We start from the raw sequence: 18,960 nt of genomic DNA, 5'->3' as shown, positions 1-18,960 counted from the left end.
TCATGCATCAAAGGCCATTTTATGCTGTTTGTTGACTTACATTTAAAATTTTATTGAACTATTTCAGGAATTTATGTCAATAAGTTTGGAATCAAATTGCAGATTATAATTCAAACTTTAATACTATGTGTGAGTAAATTTCTTAATTTAAAAGTAAATATTAAAAGCACATACCTAAATATAGATTTTATACCATAAGTTACAAGGTATGTTGAATGCAGCTCTATTTGAAATTAGATGTTTCTGATGTTAAAATACTAAGCCAGTAGTTTTGTACCAATTAGGAACTTAAATTACTAATATTAACAAGCTAGAATATAAAATAAGAACCTCATATCTTTTTTATTTTGCAGAAATATGGCTTATGTACTGAATAAAATGCAGTTGTCCCATTCACTTTTTTCCATTTTTGAAATCAGTCCCTTATATACACTTCAAAATATGAATGTGAATGACTAATTGGCAACTCAGAATGCCCCCCTAGTTGTTTTTTCAGCCACTTTAATCTGTGAAAAGGCTACCAAATTCTTCAGAACCAAAATTTCAAGGTGGTAGGTTGTGTCTTTAGAGTGCTTGAAGTTTAATATTTTAAAATCTAAATACATTTAGTTACTAAGCTTAATAAATTATATTGGAATTATATGGTATCATTATACTTACTTATGATGTTCTGGTTATTCAACTGTATATATAAAACCTAAAATAATTTTTTTTCTATATTTGATATCTTCCATGTCCAGCAGCAACTGAATTCACATGTCATAGCAAGAAGAGACAACTGTTTGCTTTACTTCTTGATTTATTGTTCTACATTTTAAGTAAAGTATGTTTAATAATTTATTTCTAAATAGTAGTAATCTATACACACAATAACTGATAAGTGACTGTATATTACAAAATACTAGTCCCCTAAAATACAGCTTAGACAGGGAAGACTTGATACAAGTGTACGTGCATCACATCAGTGCAAGCAATCTAATGTTAGCTATGCATGACTGGAAGGTTAATATAATAAAAAATAATATACAGTAAAACCTGTCTAAGGCAGAATTGCACGGGACCGAGTAAAATTTCCAGCTTAGACAGTGAACATGCATTTCCTAAATTATATATAAATTTTGAGCAGAACATTATACTTGCTTGACTCAAGGGAAGTAAGATGTTTGTAAATACAGTTATTATACTGTTTATGCTATATTTATTAGAATAAGAACAAAAATATACATTAGTACACAAAATCTTAATCAAATTTATTTGAAGAAAGTGTCCAATTTCAACTATTTTGTTTTTTTAATGGGCTTTCTCATGCGGTTAAAAGAAAATGCCAATTGTATGACCTTTTCATAAAGTTCATTTTCTCCCTTCATTTTTGCATACAATTTGATAGTATTCATTTAACTTAACACTTGATATAAAGTAGGAATTTCTATTTTCTCACTATCTTTTCCATTTTGTTCATCTTCTATGAAATTCTGTGTTCCTGCAATGATACATACATTGGAGAAACAGGAAGAAAACTCATGACAAGAATAAAAGAACATAAAGATACTGTAAGACTCATGAAAACACAAAATTCAGCCATTGTAGAGCATGTCACATCAACTGGACACATAATAAACTGGAAAAAACTAGAATCATCAACACAGACAAATTCTGGAAAACAAGAAAAATAAAAAAAATCATTTTATATTAACACTATTGAACATTCACGAAACAGAAATTCCAGATTAGAGGTGAGTAACCTGCGACTTCCATTGGTTGAATCTGCAGGAAATCTTTCTTCCAATCAGAAACAGTGATAATCCAATCAATCATAACATGCTCTCCACAATCCACAAGAACACTATAAAAGACAGACAACTACATATACACACTGACTTGAAGATGAAAGGCAGAAGGCTTTCAAACCGTCATCCTCCACACTTGTGTCTCCACAATAGGCAGTTGCCATCCATTCTACAAAGTTTCATCATGAATACTCTGCTTAAACAATCCATCAAAGAATATAAAATCTTACTGAAAACAAATATCTGAAATGTATTTAGGAGGTTTTTAAGATTATGTAAATAATATGAGAATTTTGGGATGAAGAACAGTTTTATTAATCATAACATGAAATCACTCTACACTCAGATTAGTTACAAAACACATTCTATTTTCACAAACAAATCTTTAGAAAAAATATTTCATTAAAAAATCTTATTTCATTGTGTACAAAAACTTGTAATCTTTTCTAGTAGTCCACCTAACTTTGTGAAGATACACTTGCTGTATGAAATGTTATAGTGCAAATATTTAATGTGTGCAAATGTGTAGATGAACTTGTGTATAATATACAGAGCTTGTCATGAAAGGGTTATTACAGTCTGAAAAAGAGTACAACATGTAGGTGTGTCAGGAGGGATGTGATTTCCTACTTATAGCTCTGTAACCAACAAAGTTGAAAGTCATAAAAATTATGGTTTGTTTGAGCAATAATGATATAGGGAGCAATCTGTCTAATTTTATACATTCAGAAAGGGTGGTGGATAAAATAGAGAAGATGCCTAGAGAAAATGTGTTACTGTGTAACATTACATGTTCAATATTTTAAAAATACTTCCTTAGAGAGTTAAGAACTTAAAACTTCTATACTATTAAAATATGGATTTTTGGTAAGTGTTCATACCATATTAATAGGTATAATATAAATAAATAGTAGTTTAACAAATTTTGAATATAAGATACTGAAACTTTCTGTCATGCATAGTAAAGAATACCTGGGTGAAGGGGTTAATTTTATTATTTATAAAATATTATACTCCCGTTTTGTTCTCTATATGCATACACAACATTAAATACATTGTTACATTAGTTTATCACCTGTATACAATGTGAACTCTTTATAATTCAATTCATGCACAGTTTGTTTAAAAATAGTATTGTTATTATTAAGCAGTGGTAAAAAGTGGATTAGTTGGTGTTCATTGACAGAAGCCTTGTTGCTATCTATAAAGTTTCTTATTCAAACCTACAATATTATCACAGCACATGTGGAAACTGGATGTATTTTGTGTGAAAGCATTATTAAGAAGTAAATAAAATAAACATGAAGGCTAAGATTCTTGCTTTTGTATCTGAAAATCTTAGAAGTTACTGCATTCACATCAAAATGTAACTAAATGCAAGCAAATGGCACGTGTGTCACTACAAGGCAATTATTAAACATTAGTTAAAAACAACTTAAAAGTTATGACATATCTAAATATAAAATATCACAGCATCATAAAAACTAAACTGGTAACCACATTCTAGATCACATTTAACTTTTCTCATATCATCCAATACCAGTTTTTCAATGGCCAATAAAACACATTATTACTATATCCTGATAAGAACAAATCTCTCATGAACAAAACCTCAATCTGACTGAAATTAACAACTAGTGATGCATACTGAATTAAAAAAAAAACATTTTTTCAACTTGGTAACACTGACATACTGGACCATTTGCTTGTAAATAAGTAAAAACCTCAAACATTCTTTAATGAGGTCAACCTAAAACAACAGAAGATTAGTGAAAATAGTAGCAATTTACTTGTGGAAATAAATTATGAATGATGATAGTGTTTTCTGTAAACTTTTGTGAAACACAAAACTAAAAAGTCCTAAAGATAAAATGGTTAGTTTCATATTTTTCATATGGTTGTCATATTTTTTTCTTTTTTTTCAGATTTGAAAGTAAATACATCAAGCATTCTTGATGATTACTGAGCCACTGGGTTGTAGAAATTTCTTTACTCAAATTAACTGAAATTAAAAGATAAAACTTACCATACAGTAGTAGTGTAAGGAAAACTTCTCTCTGTGAAATATTTTACCATAGTGGAACACATTATCTTCTTTAAGTTTACAAAAAATACATTCTGGAAAAACAAATTATGTGATGGTTATCTAGAATATTTCTATAGAGAAAAAAGTTAGTTTGTCTCAGGTTTGACCTTAAGAGTTTAAAAATAAAGACATCATGAAGAAAATTACATCTTGCTTCATTTATAGCAATACACTTGGATACAGCACATTGATTTTCATTTAAACAAATTATAATGCTGCAAAAAATACACTGTAAAGCCTTTCACTTGCCTTAATTAAAGTAATTAGCTTTCTTGCACTTTATTGTAATTTGTCAGTAAAAATTTCATTGCCTGAAGAAAATTATCATTAATTTATTCTCTTTTTCTCAGACATTCAAATTTGATGTATGAATGTCAAAGCTTAAATCATCATTGGCATTGTTCAGATACCAAATATTAATCACAGTGGATGCATTAATTTCAAATTGAACGAAATAAATCATTGTAATAAATACACTCAATTATTTTACTGTCATTATTACATTATTAACATTAAAAAGTTTTACAAATTTCTTGTCTTGTAGAATACTGTTTCAATATCACATATAAATTAAGCAGATTATGATGAAAATATGTTACACATCAATATTTTCATCATCTCTACATTATGTATTGAAATATATTAACAGGAAATGCAATTAACATAAAGTCTAATGCAATAAAAAGTTTACAATTCATTAATTTAAAAATCTGCTTCAAGCTTACACACAAAATTTTCAAAATGAGTTTTTCACTAAAGCTATTTTTAAAACAGATATTATAGTTACAAGACTCTTATCTTGTGATCAAGCTAATTCCAAATAAACTATTTGCTTTATTCTGTGTGAGATCATTATACTTATTGAAATAAAATTCTTAATGAAAACGCATTTTTCTGAAGCTTTATGTACAAGTTTCTGCTTTTCCTCCATGTGATGGGTTTTTTGTGAGAATTTTTTTAGCAGCCTATGACATTTCAAAAGGGGAATTAACACAAGTTTACAAGTTTAAGAAGTGTTTTTGTAGGATTAATTTTACTGATCCAATGAAGTCTTCAGATTTTCAATGCACAGATTCTAATTAATCCAAACATGCTTCTCATACTCAGCTACAATGGTAATAATGCAAGCAATTATGAGATGTGTTATGAGATTTTACTGTGTTGATAAACCACCTGTTGATGGATCTACATATTTCTTCCTGCAGCAACAATAATTTTTAAATAAAGAGCCACATGTTGTTGAGATTTACAACTGTTAAGCTCACAGAGTTTCAAACATTTAATTACTTATGGAACAAAGTAGAACTGCCCACCATCCTATAAGCACCATTAACTAATGCTTCTACAAAATTAAATATGAATGAGTACGTAACCTAAAAAAGTTGATTTATGATACACGTACCTCAAAACTGTTATGATGGTTACACATAAAAAACTATCCACCTAATCACATAATTAGACTCAGCTGGAAATTTTATACTTGGATGTTTATTGTCTAATTATAAACAAAATTCAACAATACGCTTTACAGCTTAAAAATGGTGTGTAATTCAGCACGTCATTTATAATAAAATAGATCAGAACAGGAAATTTCTTCAATAAATTTGTTCTTGATAACTCAAAATAAGCTAAACATACCTCATATGAATTTTGATCTCATAATAGCTCTCATCACTCTGATCATATGTAAAACCATTGAACAAAAGATATTACTTTATATCATTAATTTAGAAAGTGTTTATATAAAACCAACTATATTTAAGTAAAATAAAATAAATCCACACACACACATTTAATTTATTTTTCTAAAAAATGTTATAGTAGAAAAACTCAATATCAAATTTTACATTTTTAGAATTAAAAGGTTTTCAAATAAGTATTTACTAGGGGTGTCACAATACAGTGATCCAGTATGAGTATCATATTGTGAAGCCATGATACAATTATATTGTGCATCATCTGATACAATTTATGTATCTTCACAAAATTTGGCAAACTTTCAGCGAACATTGTAAGTCTTTTGTACAGAAAAAAATCAGAACTATAATAACATACCTTTGCTAAAAATTAATGTTTTAATATATGGAGTCAAAATAGTTACTGCTCCAAGTGTAAAGAGATTTTTATGTTAAGATTAAAAATCATTTGTCTTTACCTCTAAAATAAGAAGCCTTGTTCAATTGTTTTTATTGTGTCAAGAAAAATGTGTCTAAAGACACATCCTTGATAAAGTGCAGAGCAAAGATCAACTTGCCCATACATCATATTTCGATTTTTCGTATAACTTACTGTATGTACATCAGGAGGATGGTACATACTGTAAGCCCTACTTTCCAAGCCTAAACCAGATTTCATAGTAGCAGTCATAATGAAAAACCACATTTATCTCCCAAATTTGGGAAGCTGGGAGGAAATACATTTTGTTTTAATTCTAAAAATGTTACATTCAAAATGGACAGAATGACCTCTCAAACACACACAAAAAACAAACAAACAGAATATCCATGCTTAGAGGGAGGACAGAACTAGAGAAAGTCTTAAGAAATACTGAATCACCAAAATTTGAGTTATTAGACAGGAATGTAACAACCTAGACCACAACAATTAAAGCTGTCATCAAGCAAAGTTCAAGGGAATCCAGTATTAGGGTAGGTTCAATGGACAGAATTAATGTGAAAACAAGTAGTACTGATCAGACTCATAAGACTAGAATGAATAAGAACATTCAATAATGCATTCTTTTAAGCAGGGATAGTTCTCCACCTTCATAATAATATCTAAAATGTGAGTTCAGGCAGTATGCATTTACCCATGGAACCATTACATCTTCAGGTGTGGTCACATATGATCAGAATCACATTCACAATGTATTGTTTTGTACCTGCAGTGGAACATCCTTGGAAGAGTGTACTGGTAACACAGGCCTGCAATAGTTTTATTATCTTGAGATTTCTGCATGTTCTACAGTAATTTCTGTATGCTGAATCTGAAAATAACATCCATTTTTATCCACCATATACAGACTTTCACACAAAACATATGTACTTTTAAGTAAGTGAATCATTTTCACTGCAGTTCAATCACATTTTGTTATGCTTAAAATGTTGACAACCACTGGCTATAGATTTCTCTACACTGCTTGCAATGTGAGAGTCTTATCTATTGTTCTAGAACCCAAATATAACAAGCATAAAAACAATGTTCACTGTGGTCAATAAAATCATCATCAGAAACTAAATGATATTCTTTGATCACATCTGAAGGGCATCAACTTTTCATCAAGCACCAGAACAAAGTTAATTAGAAAGGTGTATGTACCATGTGAAGACACTTACTGGACAAATCCTTTGAAACAAAAAGCCTCATAGTATAAGACCATTATTTTATCAAATATCCACAGATATTATAGATATCTCTATAAATATGGTTCAAATGGCTATTGGGCCTTATAGCAATATCCAGGTTACCACAAACAAGAGATGTGGTCCCATATGTTAATGAAACAGGTATCAGAGAATGGTTCCCCTGTTTGAGATTTGAAACTGGATTAAAGAATCATAACCTAAAGCAAAATGATGTAAATAAAACTTTAATGTATTAATCCAGAATGGTACTGCAACTGGGATGCTAAAGACTTCATCAATGGGTGAATTTCAGTGAGATGTTGTATAAATTCAATAACAAGATGGACAGGAATTTTCTTGAGGAGAATGGATCAACCTTACAAATTTATTTGTTAAAGCACCAAGTACAAAATATTCAAGGCAAAACCAACTTTTACCATTTTGGAAACCTTCTGAGACTCAGAGCATAAAAAAAAGCACTGACAAGACATAAGTGTTCTTCTGAATGATGACAATCAGTTGAAGTAATATACCACGTGAAACACAGAAGTTATCTTCTCTCACAGCCAAATTTTTAGGTAGGAGGGTACGAACAGTGTACAGTGAAAAAGCTTTCTCACAAAATGAGGTAGGAAAAGCATTGACTGTATAGATATCAGAATATTTTCTATCTCATACCAGTAATAAATAAAATGTTAAAGTAAACAAGTAACAAAGGTTTCAAAGAAAGGCAAATCAAAGAAAAATAATATTAAACCCAAGTAACATTTAGGACAAAGCCTAGGAATTTGGAGTTGCTAAAGACAAAAGGTTTGGAAGAGGCCTTTGAATAATGGCAAGAAAAGGGAATGATGATTTCCATTGCATCCGATGGTGTAGATAGGACAGCTTTGTATTTGCCAACATGGTATTCCAATTCTCGAGAAAGGCATCTGTAAAAAATTGAAGGCTAGAAGAAAGAAGAAAAAAAAGATTATGCTGTTGTAATAACATGCCTATGTCAGACATCACTAAGCATGAAAGTTTCATTGGAGGTAAATCATGTGAGCATGTCGTAAGTGAATCACTTTGTGAATTGAGGGCATCATCTCCAAAACAAAGAAATGTCTTTGATGATTGGTATGGGAAAAGAGCAGAGTGAGCATAAGACTCACAGACTTGCAAAACAATAGGAGATGGTCTAGGTATTTCTTGAACTACATGAATCCAAAATCTCAGATGGAAGAAATACTATTTTGGTACCAAATGGAATGAGGAGCTGTGGATCTATCAAGATATGTAGTCAGTTGAGTGGTCAAATGAGTTAGTGTAAGAAATTAATGGAAGGGTCAAACTAAACCAATTATCCATGTAAAAATGGAAATGAATAATTAAGTAATGGAGAAAAATAACAAATGCTTTGACTAATCAACAAAGAAACATGAAGCTGAAGCTAAACCAAAGAGAAGGGTAATGAAATGATAAATGACTCCCCAGTGGCCTAAATGAAAATAAAATAACATAATGAAATGGATGAACATGTAGATAGCATTCTGTACATCTACTTTATCATCCAATGGCCTTAATGATGGTAGATCCATATTATCCACATCCTTCCCATTTTGAAATGAGGTATATCCAGGTAAAAATTGAGTTGAGACAGGTCTCAAAACTTTTTTTTTTTGCTATAAAGATGTGGAATTAAAACTCTGGAGAAACAAGATAAACACTTTCTACTACTCCTTTCAGAAGCTTATCCAAGACTTCTTGATTCAGAACTCAGAAAGAAGAGAAAAAACAGAAAGTACATGACAAGATTAAAGTATCTGTTGAACCAAAGGTTACCATAAATAAATGTATGATTTGAGGCATCCCTTGAAAAGTTTGGACAGGAAAGTTATCTGGAATAAAACAGAGTCAATAAACAGATAAAAATGACCCACCTCATTTACTCTGATGTTAGGGTATTCAAAAGAAAGAAACAAATGACACAGACACTGGCTGAAAATTAAATGATGAAAGTAAAGCAGGAGAGTAAAAAATTATTAACTGGTAACCTTAAAGATGAACAATGATCAAAAAAAAAACAACAAGATTTTAAAATTTTAGTCAGTTCTTACTGGCATGCTTCTCATGAATAGGAAACAAATTTGGATTAAGGTGAGAAAGCAGAACTTATGTATGTCCTTCTGATACAAGTGGAAAGCAGGAGATTGAAGAATTATATGCAAGATTATGTATTCTCAACATTGTTTCAAGGACATTCAGAACTTTAGCCACATATTTGTTGAAACCATAAAAATAACTAAGCAAGTGTTTTTTGTTATGAATTTTGCACAAAGCTACACAAGGTCATGTGCACTAGCTAACCCCAATTTAGCAGTAACAGATTATAGGGAAGGCATCTAGTCAACACCACCCACCTCCAATCATAGGCTACTCTTTCACCAATAAACAGTGAAATTGACCATTATTTATAATATCCTCATTATTGAAATAGTGAGCATGTTTTGTGACAGGGATATAAATCAACAACCTGCAGGTTGCAAGTCAAGAACCCTAATCACCAGGCCATGCTGGACTGCAACTAATCAACACTTTTCATATTTTGTAGGCAAATCTGCTTGCTTCCAAACCTTTTGTTTGTATGTTATCATGAATTTCAAATGTAACTTTGAAATCTTAAAACTGTCTAAGTGGAAATCACAACTGAGCTCACCAAAGAGTAATGGGAAGAATCCAGCAAGAGATGTTGTAGATATAAGATAAAATGTTGGAAAAAAATGTCAAATAAGAAAACAGACTTAAAAAGGTTGGCTTAATTCTGGTTTAAGGCATCTACTGATAGAGCAACAGAATACAGGATTGGTAACCAGTAAAATGAGGAAGCTTCCATGATGGTGAAAGTTGCAAAGGTATCAATCAGAGGACTCAAAAATTGTGGACAAAAATCCACAGAAAGACCAGATGATGGAGAGACAACTCCTTGGAAAGGATCCAGTTCAAGTGAGATAGTCAATATACTACCAGGTTCAATGCTCTAACATGACAGACCAACAAATAAATTGGAACATGAGAATCAAATTTGAGTTCTCAAAAGCATAAACAGCAGGAGAAATAACTTTTATAACTAAAAGCACCAGGTCTTGAATGAAGACGGCTGAGCCAAACTTGCACCAAAGTTAAAAACGACTCTTAGATGAGCCATATACTAAGTGGGGGTCAAAACAGATTTGTAGAACTTGACTAACCAATCCAAATAAAACACCTTCCAAAGGATGAGGGTGGTGATTGCAGTCAGAGAAACTCCTTTGGCAGCAAGAATATGTTAGCCATCTATATTGTAGTGGAAAAGCATACCCAAAGAGAAGGCACTGAAATTGAAAGTCCAATTTGTGTGAATGAATCAGAGAAAGTGATGAGCAGATAGACAAAGTGGACCAAGGAGAGAACAAAAATCTCAGATGAAATTGATTCAATAACAAGAGATCACTGACTTCTCATTTCTTTGGGAGTGAATTCCTAAGAGAAGTTGAGGACCAGATTTATAGTGTTCGTAATCCTTAAAAGGCTTCTCTAGGTGCCAAGGTAGAACATGGACTGGAAGTGGAAAGAAAGCTGGAGAAGAAAAAAGAGAGAGGTTGAGTTGGAAAAAAAAAAAGTTCATGGAAAAGCACTTGTCTGAACCAAAGATCATCTGCAAAGGGAGTTCATAAGAGTGCACAGAGGGAGAGCCAAGACCTCACTGGATCATAGCCATGGGTGACTACAAAAGTAAGTCACTTGTGTGATTAATGACAGTCAGCCCTTTAAGAGGAGAGATGTTGATAAGAAGCAGGAGAATGAGAAACAGGAGAGAAATCCTATAAAACGGAGGCAAATAAACCTATTGGGCCCTCTGGCTCAAGAAATTTAGGAGGTTAAAGTAATCTATGATAAGGATATAAACCAACTGTTTATAAAAGGTATAATTTTATTACTTGAAAAATATTAGGAAGATATTTTATTAGAAAACCTGGCTAACTATGGTTATAAGGTCAATATATGAAACTACTGACTTTGGAGAACAGTGTGATTTATGGGGTTTTGAATCTGTTTTACATCACCATATAGCTGTGCTGATGAACCTTGAATAGGAAAAATTACAGTCCACAGTAGACAGTACAGAGAATTGAAGAATGCATCAGGCCTCTATGTCATAGATTTTTCATTCATTTTTACCTCTGGTAAAAAAGAAAAGAACTATATATTTATGTAGAATGTAATTTGTCAGACAAGTCAAGGCTCAGAATAGGGTTTACTTCCAAGATTGTAGCTACAAAACAAAAAAACAACTAACTACTAATGAATTCAAGTTGTATTACTTCTCTGATGAATACAAGGAGTCAAATATCTTTGAATTTGCTCAAGAGTTTAAAATAAAAACAGGAATCAAGTTGTAATTTTTAAAACTCCTATAATTAAGTTTGTATTGTATGTGACTGTAAGCTTTGAAAAATGTGTAGCATGAAATATAAGGTTTGAAATAAAGTTTTTGGAGCGTGATTAGTTATTATTATTTTTTTTATAATCATGGTTTCATTCCTCAAGTCTGCTCTGAAAAGTTTGAAAATTGACGTGCTTTCAGAGAAAGCTTTTCAGAGTTCAGACAAGTGTTAAATTAATGTGTTATAATCTTATCTCCTTTCAGTCTTGAAAACTTCAGAGATTTCATAGTTAAGGGTTTAAAATTCAAAACCTAACTTAAAATAATTAAAAAAGTTATAAATTAGGAAGATTAAGAATGCATAAAAACACTATTTTTTATTTTTAAAGCTAGCAGAATTTGCCTCCCATATTTATTAGTTGGGATACAGTTTTAGGAAATCTTTAGTGAAATTATAAGACAAAAAGCATTAATAAAAGCATTCACTCTCCTTAAGAGAAAATTAATAATTAGAAAACTGTACATTAACTTAACATGCTTGTTACTTTTCTATTCAACATATAACATCTGTGGCTCATTCCAAAAGCTTTAAAATACACATTTTAATTTTGCAGCAAAAGAGCCAGTTTTCTGAATGGTAGAATCTCTGTGAATTGTACATACCTAATTCCATGCGCATTTTCTTAATGTAAAGAAAACTTCAATTTCATTAAATAAAAGTGCAGCAGGTAGCGGAAAAATTCTCCAAGTAAATACCACACAAGATCAGGAACTATACACTATAATTTAAAACACACACAGTAAAATTATCTAATAAAAATCAAACCATAAACACACCGAGGTATTAATATGAAACCAACGAATAAAGTTAAAAATTTCTCATTTCATTACAAAATGTAAAAGCATGGAACACCTCTGGTCTTTACAGATTTATAAGGATAGAGACAAACTGAAACCAGTAGTGAAGTGGAAGAATGTGGTACTCTCACTTCTCTTAAACTTGCAAACTTGTTTCATTTTTTTTCTAGGGTACTTTTTTCACACTTTATTTATTTGTTAATGCATTCCCAATATTTCATACACTGTATATATTCAGGGTGGCCAATTTTTTAAAGTTTTGATTCTTGTTTTCATAGGCAAAATTACAGGTTTTCCAGACCTGTATATGCAACTGTACAAGACAAAGATTTCAATTTTTCCTCACAAATGTAACTAATTATCACCATTCTGGCTGTGATATGGTTAAAAGGTTTAATAAAGATTTCAGAATGGACTTTTTTACCACTATTCTACTACAAAACAACATCTTAAAAACAAAACTATCACTTGATGGTGGAGAGTAAAATGCTGCAGTTTTATCTATAAAAGGGTACATGATCCAACCTATCATCACATATAATAAATTAGATAATTGTAACCAGATAAAATAACACAAAGTGAATGACCAATATTATGTTGAAATATACTCATAAGTACCATAGCTAAACACGTGTGTGAGAACTTCACTGACTTCCCTGATTTATGGCCACCCTGATATTGGATTCAGTTCCCATTATATAATTGTATAATAAAAAGGAAAACCATTTCTCCATCTAATTCCTAATTACAGCCATATTTAAAACTTATAAGAGCAACACTTACATTTTGAATTTATGACTTTCCCTTCTTTTTTGTCAATGTTTGCAGCATGAAAAAGGATATCTTAACTTGGAACTCTTTTTTTTTTCATAATGAGAACTTTGGAAAAGAGAGAGAAAAACCTGATGAACAGTATTGATAAGACCTGACAAAACATCATTTAGAAAGTTCTCAGATGAGTGGCCTGTTTTACATCTTTCTATGCAAATTAATTTAAATGTAAAACTTCAGTTAAACAAAACCTTACCAAATTTCTCAGAATTCTGCACTACTGATGCCATTGTTTTGTCTGTTCTGTTGATTTGATACTTCTTGTCACAAACTACTATCTGTCAAACAATTTAAACTGTAGAAAAATCAAAATGACAGTGTCATTTTAAGATTTCGTAAACTAAATATTAGTTCCAACCAAAAGTATCAAAAGTTTTAAACTTGTGAAATTCTGATATTAAAAATAAAACAAATAATTTTACTTATATTGGTTCTAATATCTAACTCACCACAGCATGGTTTAAATGTAAGATAATAAAAAATTCCAGTCTCTTAGACATACCAAACATAAATCCACAAACCTCCTCTAAATGAAGATATATATTAAAATATGAAAGACTGATAATTCACAGATTAAAAATGTAAAAACAAATATTCTATTCATTACACACACACACACGATGCACATATATATATATGTAGTACTTAGTGTTAAAAATTAAAATTTAATGATGATTTTCATCAAAGTGCAGTTACACCTCTTTACAATCCCATTACATAATCTCTGAAATACAGCAACAACAAATGCAGCATGTCACAGTTGATTCAAATCCACTGTTAGAGCAATCAAAACATGAAGTTCATCATATGCTGATTATCATCCATGAAAATAAATTAACTGGAATAGGCCAATTAATACCTGAATAACCACACTCTTATCAACTAAAGAGCATATGATATTAAGATCAATTAGTTTTTCTGGAAGTAGCCTAGAATATTCTACATTGAAATCAGAAAAATCTAGATCTTGTTAAATGTGTCAAACATTTTATGTCAAGTTCTCTAGTATATTCTAATTCAGATTATTAAAATAGATAATTAAGGCAATATGGAAACAAAATAATCTTAGAGTTAATTGGTTAGTGTGTTCACTTAAGTATTTTTGTTAGTAACTGTACAAGAAAATCATTATTTCTAAGTAGTAATGGACAAATTAGTATGGTCTCTTCCTAAGGCCTTCATAGTTACTACAACATTCAAGCATGCCTAAATGTTAAAGAAATAAACTTCTTTGTTTTTTAGATTTTGAACTGCTTTCATCAGGTGACTTAAAAGAGCTTGCGAATAAATGAATGATGTTACAACATTTTCAGTTGGAAAAAATATATGAATTTTGATCCCTTAAATTAATGAAATTTGAGAGAACTGGCAAAATAAAATCTTTTTCATGTTATTTGAGCTTCTGGTTAGTTTCTCACATGCCAGTCTTTAAAAAATTGCAGAAAGTTTGTCACATTTCTTAAAAATAACCACTAGCATTTCTAAGTTTACTGTAAAGTGGGACAGCCTAACAATCTGATACCATAGCCATAACCATGAAATTCTCAGATTTTTCCCAAATTGGCTGTTTAGCTAAGAGATCTAGTACTTGCTTACAGTGGGACCAGTAAGGGTGAGACTGAAGCAGAAATAATTCTTTCATTGCTTATTGGTCATTACAGAACACCAGTGAAGAAGGGTAAATGAAATGTTGTAAGAGAAAGAAATAAAACTTTTAATTAAGGATGGAATATTTGAATTAAGACAAAGCGAGCAGAAGGACTAGTGCAATCTGTACTGAGTCCAATTTTAACCTTCTGAGTACTGGTGATTTTAAATGTACATCACAATCTCTTTAAAATTACCTTCAAAATTGAACTAAACTACATATTTATCACTTTATAACAATAAATAATAATTACAGTTTAACATTATATAGAATTTAATTTCTAAATTTCAAAAATAAATATTTATATAAATTCTCAATATTATTCAATCTACATGACACTTTTTACTTCAAATTGATAATTCTCAATTTTGTTTTACTCTTATATAACCTCTTAACTTTTCATGAAGTTTCACACATAAACATACTTTCAGCCTAAACTTCAACTAGCATAAACACAGTGTGCTTTATGGAGATAAAGCAATAATGTGAAGATTACATGCCATGCCCTTCACAGGACATACTGTTTTCAAAAACTGTCATGAATTCTCTCAAACATTTGTTAATAGATTACAATTACAATTTTACATTTCCCTTCCTTTGTGTGCTTTACCAAGCACATTATAGAAAACAGTATTTCCCAAACATCTGTCATCCATGTTATCCCGTTAATAAATATGGTATTTTTAAAATGGGCAAAAGAATGACTGAAGTGATGATATATAAATATACAGACATTAAAAATGCTACATTAGAGTAATTACTTTTTATTTTAATTAATATAAAATATACTTAAATGCTTAATTTTGAATTATTGTATGATGAAAAGGGCATTTACTTTAGAAAATGCTGATTTAAGCCATTTCTAGATCAGTTAGAGAGCCAGATACATTATACTCGTTTCAGGGCATTCATTTTATATGCATGACAATATTTTGAAAATATGACAAAGTTACTAAGTATTTCGACATCACAAACTAATTTTAAATGGTGCTGCATTCAATGTACCATGTGACTCACTAAAATCCAGATTTAAATGTTATTTTAATATTTACTTTTAAATTAAGAAATTACCTCATATACAACATTACAGTTTCAATTATAATCTACAATTTGATATCACACTTTTTGACATGCATTCATAAAATAGTAGTTCAGTAAAATTTTGAATGCAAGTCAACAAATGCAATGGCATGGCCTTTGACCTGTAATCCATTGTGAAAGGGTTAATATGGAGATACCACTGGATTAAATGTTTTCTTGGTGGGCCACCTGGTGTTTATTTTATATAATGTGTAATTTAAGGTCAACAATTCCATTTACTGAGACAAACTTTAAAATAAAAACAAAAATTCAAAGCCAGTCCTTATCAGTTAAATATTAATCAAGCATTACCTTAAACTCCCTCACACTTATTGCATCTCCCACATTTTAAGGCAACCTACTCCAAAGGACAACCATTAGAAAATTAAACTCAGTTGAAGATAACTCCAAAACTGTCAAGTTATTTGTATCCCCTAGTTTTACCAGTAATTAAAAAAAATAATATTTTTTTGCCAATCTTAAACACTTCAATCAGATTCCATTCTAACTTTTATTTTATTAACAGAACATTTCAGAGACCTTGATCTTCCTTCATATGACAACATATCCAAGTCATGTATCATCTTAGTTACCATTTCCAAAAATTCAACTTTCTTCCTATATCATCTTAGAATACTTTAGCAAGAAAATTCTGTAAGAGCACTGTTAAAATCTTGTAAGGTTATTTTTGATGCAAAATAACATCTGACCAATCTGTTATAAACATTTAATGTGCAATCAGTCATATGGTTTAGCTACTTTTATCAGCTTGTGTATTTTCTTATAGCAAAGCCACATTGGGCTATCTGCTGCATCAACCAAAGGGACTTTTATCAGCTTATAATTGATAATAGTTCTGGCATTTAATAGTGTATTCTTATCATTTATATTTTTCTTGTATATCATTGTATCAAAAGCTCTCATGTTTAAAAACATTATAGTTCCAAAGCATAGTGGTTATCAGTGGATGTTAGTCTAATGGGCTATGTTAATGAACTAAGTGATTAATGTTTTATGTTCACAGATGCTTTACTTGCATTGCAAATATGAACTTTTAGAAAGATGTGGAGCAGTCATCAACACTGGGGATGAGCTGCAGCCTGTTTGAACTGTTGACATTAAACACAATAATCAAGAAGTTGAATTTACATGGGTTACAATCAGCATGTCAAGGGTAAAATGTTTTAAACTGGCATTTTTATATGTTTCTTTATCAGATAGATGATGTTAACAAGAAACCATACAATGATATTACAGCTGCTACTTATAATGATGCTGATGGGAGATTAAGTTCAGAAATATTGATTAGGCCCACACAGACAAGTAGTGAGAAAGACAAATTTCTTGAAATACAGATCCAAAGAATATCAAAATGAATTTTTGACTACACTCAGATGAAAAGCCTCATCAAGCTAACACTGTATTATAACTTCTAAGAACAAAAAATACTCAGGTATAAGTTTCATATATTTGCCCCAAATCATGAGAGCAAATTCAAAATTTAAAGAATTTATTAATAACATTCAGGTGGTTCATTACATATAATATAGTGACAGTTATAAAAATACATTATATAGGCAGGCCAGTTTAGGTAATCACAGATCTATAGGGTGGCCCGTAAGTCCCTACCCATCCATATATCTTATGCATCCAGTGTATCTGTCTGCTGTCCCTCATTCTCACTGCCTAATATTATGCACAATACGTTCTTCAAGTGTAAATGGGCTTAATCGGCCATATTTCTGTGAAAAAAAAAGAAAATTTATGATACATGCATAATTGAATATAACATAATAACATATGGATAGGTAAGGACTTACGGGCCACCCTGCAAGATTTAACTTTGCAAGTTTGAGCGTACGTTATATTTTTTATCTTTGTCTTATAATGTTGTACCTAGTCACATTAGAAAACATATTTGATAAATAAGTTAGTACCTCTTTAAGAAAAATAAATATTTAATTGTCTTACAAAATACAGGGTATATGCATTGTTAACGTCTGCAACAATGCAACTACATGAAAATGTTAAACTCAATGTACTAAGTCTACAACGTATGGGTGAAACTCTGGACTTAAAAAAGTACAAGCATTGCACTCATTCAAGACTAAACCTAACTTATTTAGAGGACAAATGAACCAAGACTGCTTAAGTTGCAAAAAAAAAAAAAAAAAACCTAATGTAAAATTAATCCTACTGGAAGTGGAACATAACCTTCAATAAAAACAAGCAGTTCTTTCAAAAGAATACAGATAACTAATGTATAACACAACCCACTGTCTCTCAAGTTACTCGTACATTCAGAATTCCTCTTACTACTGACATTTGATATAATACCCTCATTCCAAATAACGAGTTCAGTACGTCACTCAAGTTCGATAATACCACACATCATATTAGTAACCTAATATTTATATATTAGAATAGATATTAGATATAAGAATTATCAGAAAAACTGTGAAACCAAAAAAAAACTTTAGTTATCAAAATTTCAGTATTTCTTCAAATTCCATCATCAGCTTTAAAACTAAACACAAAAAGTGTATTTGTGTTTTCTTATAATACATCAGGCTATATGCTGAGTCCACGGCTTGGAATCGAAAAAGAAAATGTAACAAATCCATAGGTCTGCGAATTTAAACTTCATAAAACATGTTTTTGTTTTTAATAATTTTCCATAATTTAGGCACGCAAATTTTGAAAATAATATTCTTTGTTTTCTATCACGTAAGGATTTTTTACAAATCGGGAAGGAAAAAATAAACTATCATTTAAGTAAAATTATTATTTCGTTTACCACAAAAAAAATGTTTTTATTATTGTATTTGTTAACACAAAATTACACACAAATGAAAAAAAGAAAAAATCATTAATTTTAAACGTGTGTGTGTGTTTTCTCATAGCAAAACCACATCGGACTC

General features: G+C 30.6%; 1 protein-coding gene across 27 annotated transcripts in view; it reads right to left on the bottom strand.

Annotated features, from left to right (window-relative positions):
* The window catches only part of LOC143222967 (uncharacterized), a 52,491-nt gene extending 33,867 nt beyond the window's left edge, over positions 1-18,624 (bottom strand). For 2 of the 27 annotated variants that reach the window (XM_076450237.1, XM_076450239.1), the window contains exons 1-4: positions 18,317-18,624; positions 13,508-17,781; positions 13,264-13,359; positions 3,814-3,905 (exon numbers count right to left, since the gene is read on the bottom strand). Coding sequence is in view for 22 of the 27 variants with exons in the window: in XM_076450218.1 (XP_076306333.1) it covers positions 3,814-3,905; positions 18,338-18,382 (137 nt within the window). In the remaining 5 variants the exon portion in view is untranslated. Of the gene's footprint in view, positions 1-1,878; positions 1,957-3,813; positions 3,906-6,754; positions 6,860-12,285; positions 12,402-13,263; positions 13,360-13,507; positions 18,231-18,316 lie in introns of those variants that run through there. The other 25 variants (XM_076450229.1, XM_076450236.1, XM_076450213.1 and 22 more) reach the window with 22 other exon arrangements.
* Between the last annotated feature and the right edge of the window lie 336 nt (positions 18,625-18,960).

This window comes from Tachypleus tridentatus, chromosome 8, assembly GCF_004210375.1.
Source record: "Tachypleus tridentatus isolate NWPU-2018 chromosome 8, ASM421037v1, whole genome shotgun sequence".
NCBI lineage: Eukaryota > Metazoa > Arthropoda > Merostomata > Xiphosura > Limulidae > Tachypleus > Tachypleus tridentatus.
This window is presented reverse-complemented; position numbering and strand designations above follow the sequence as displayed.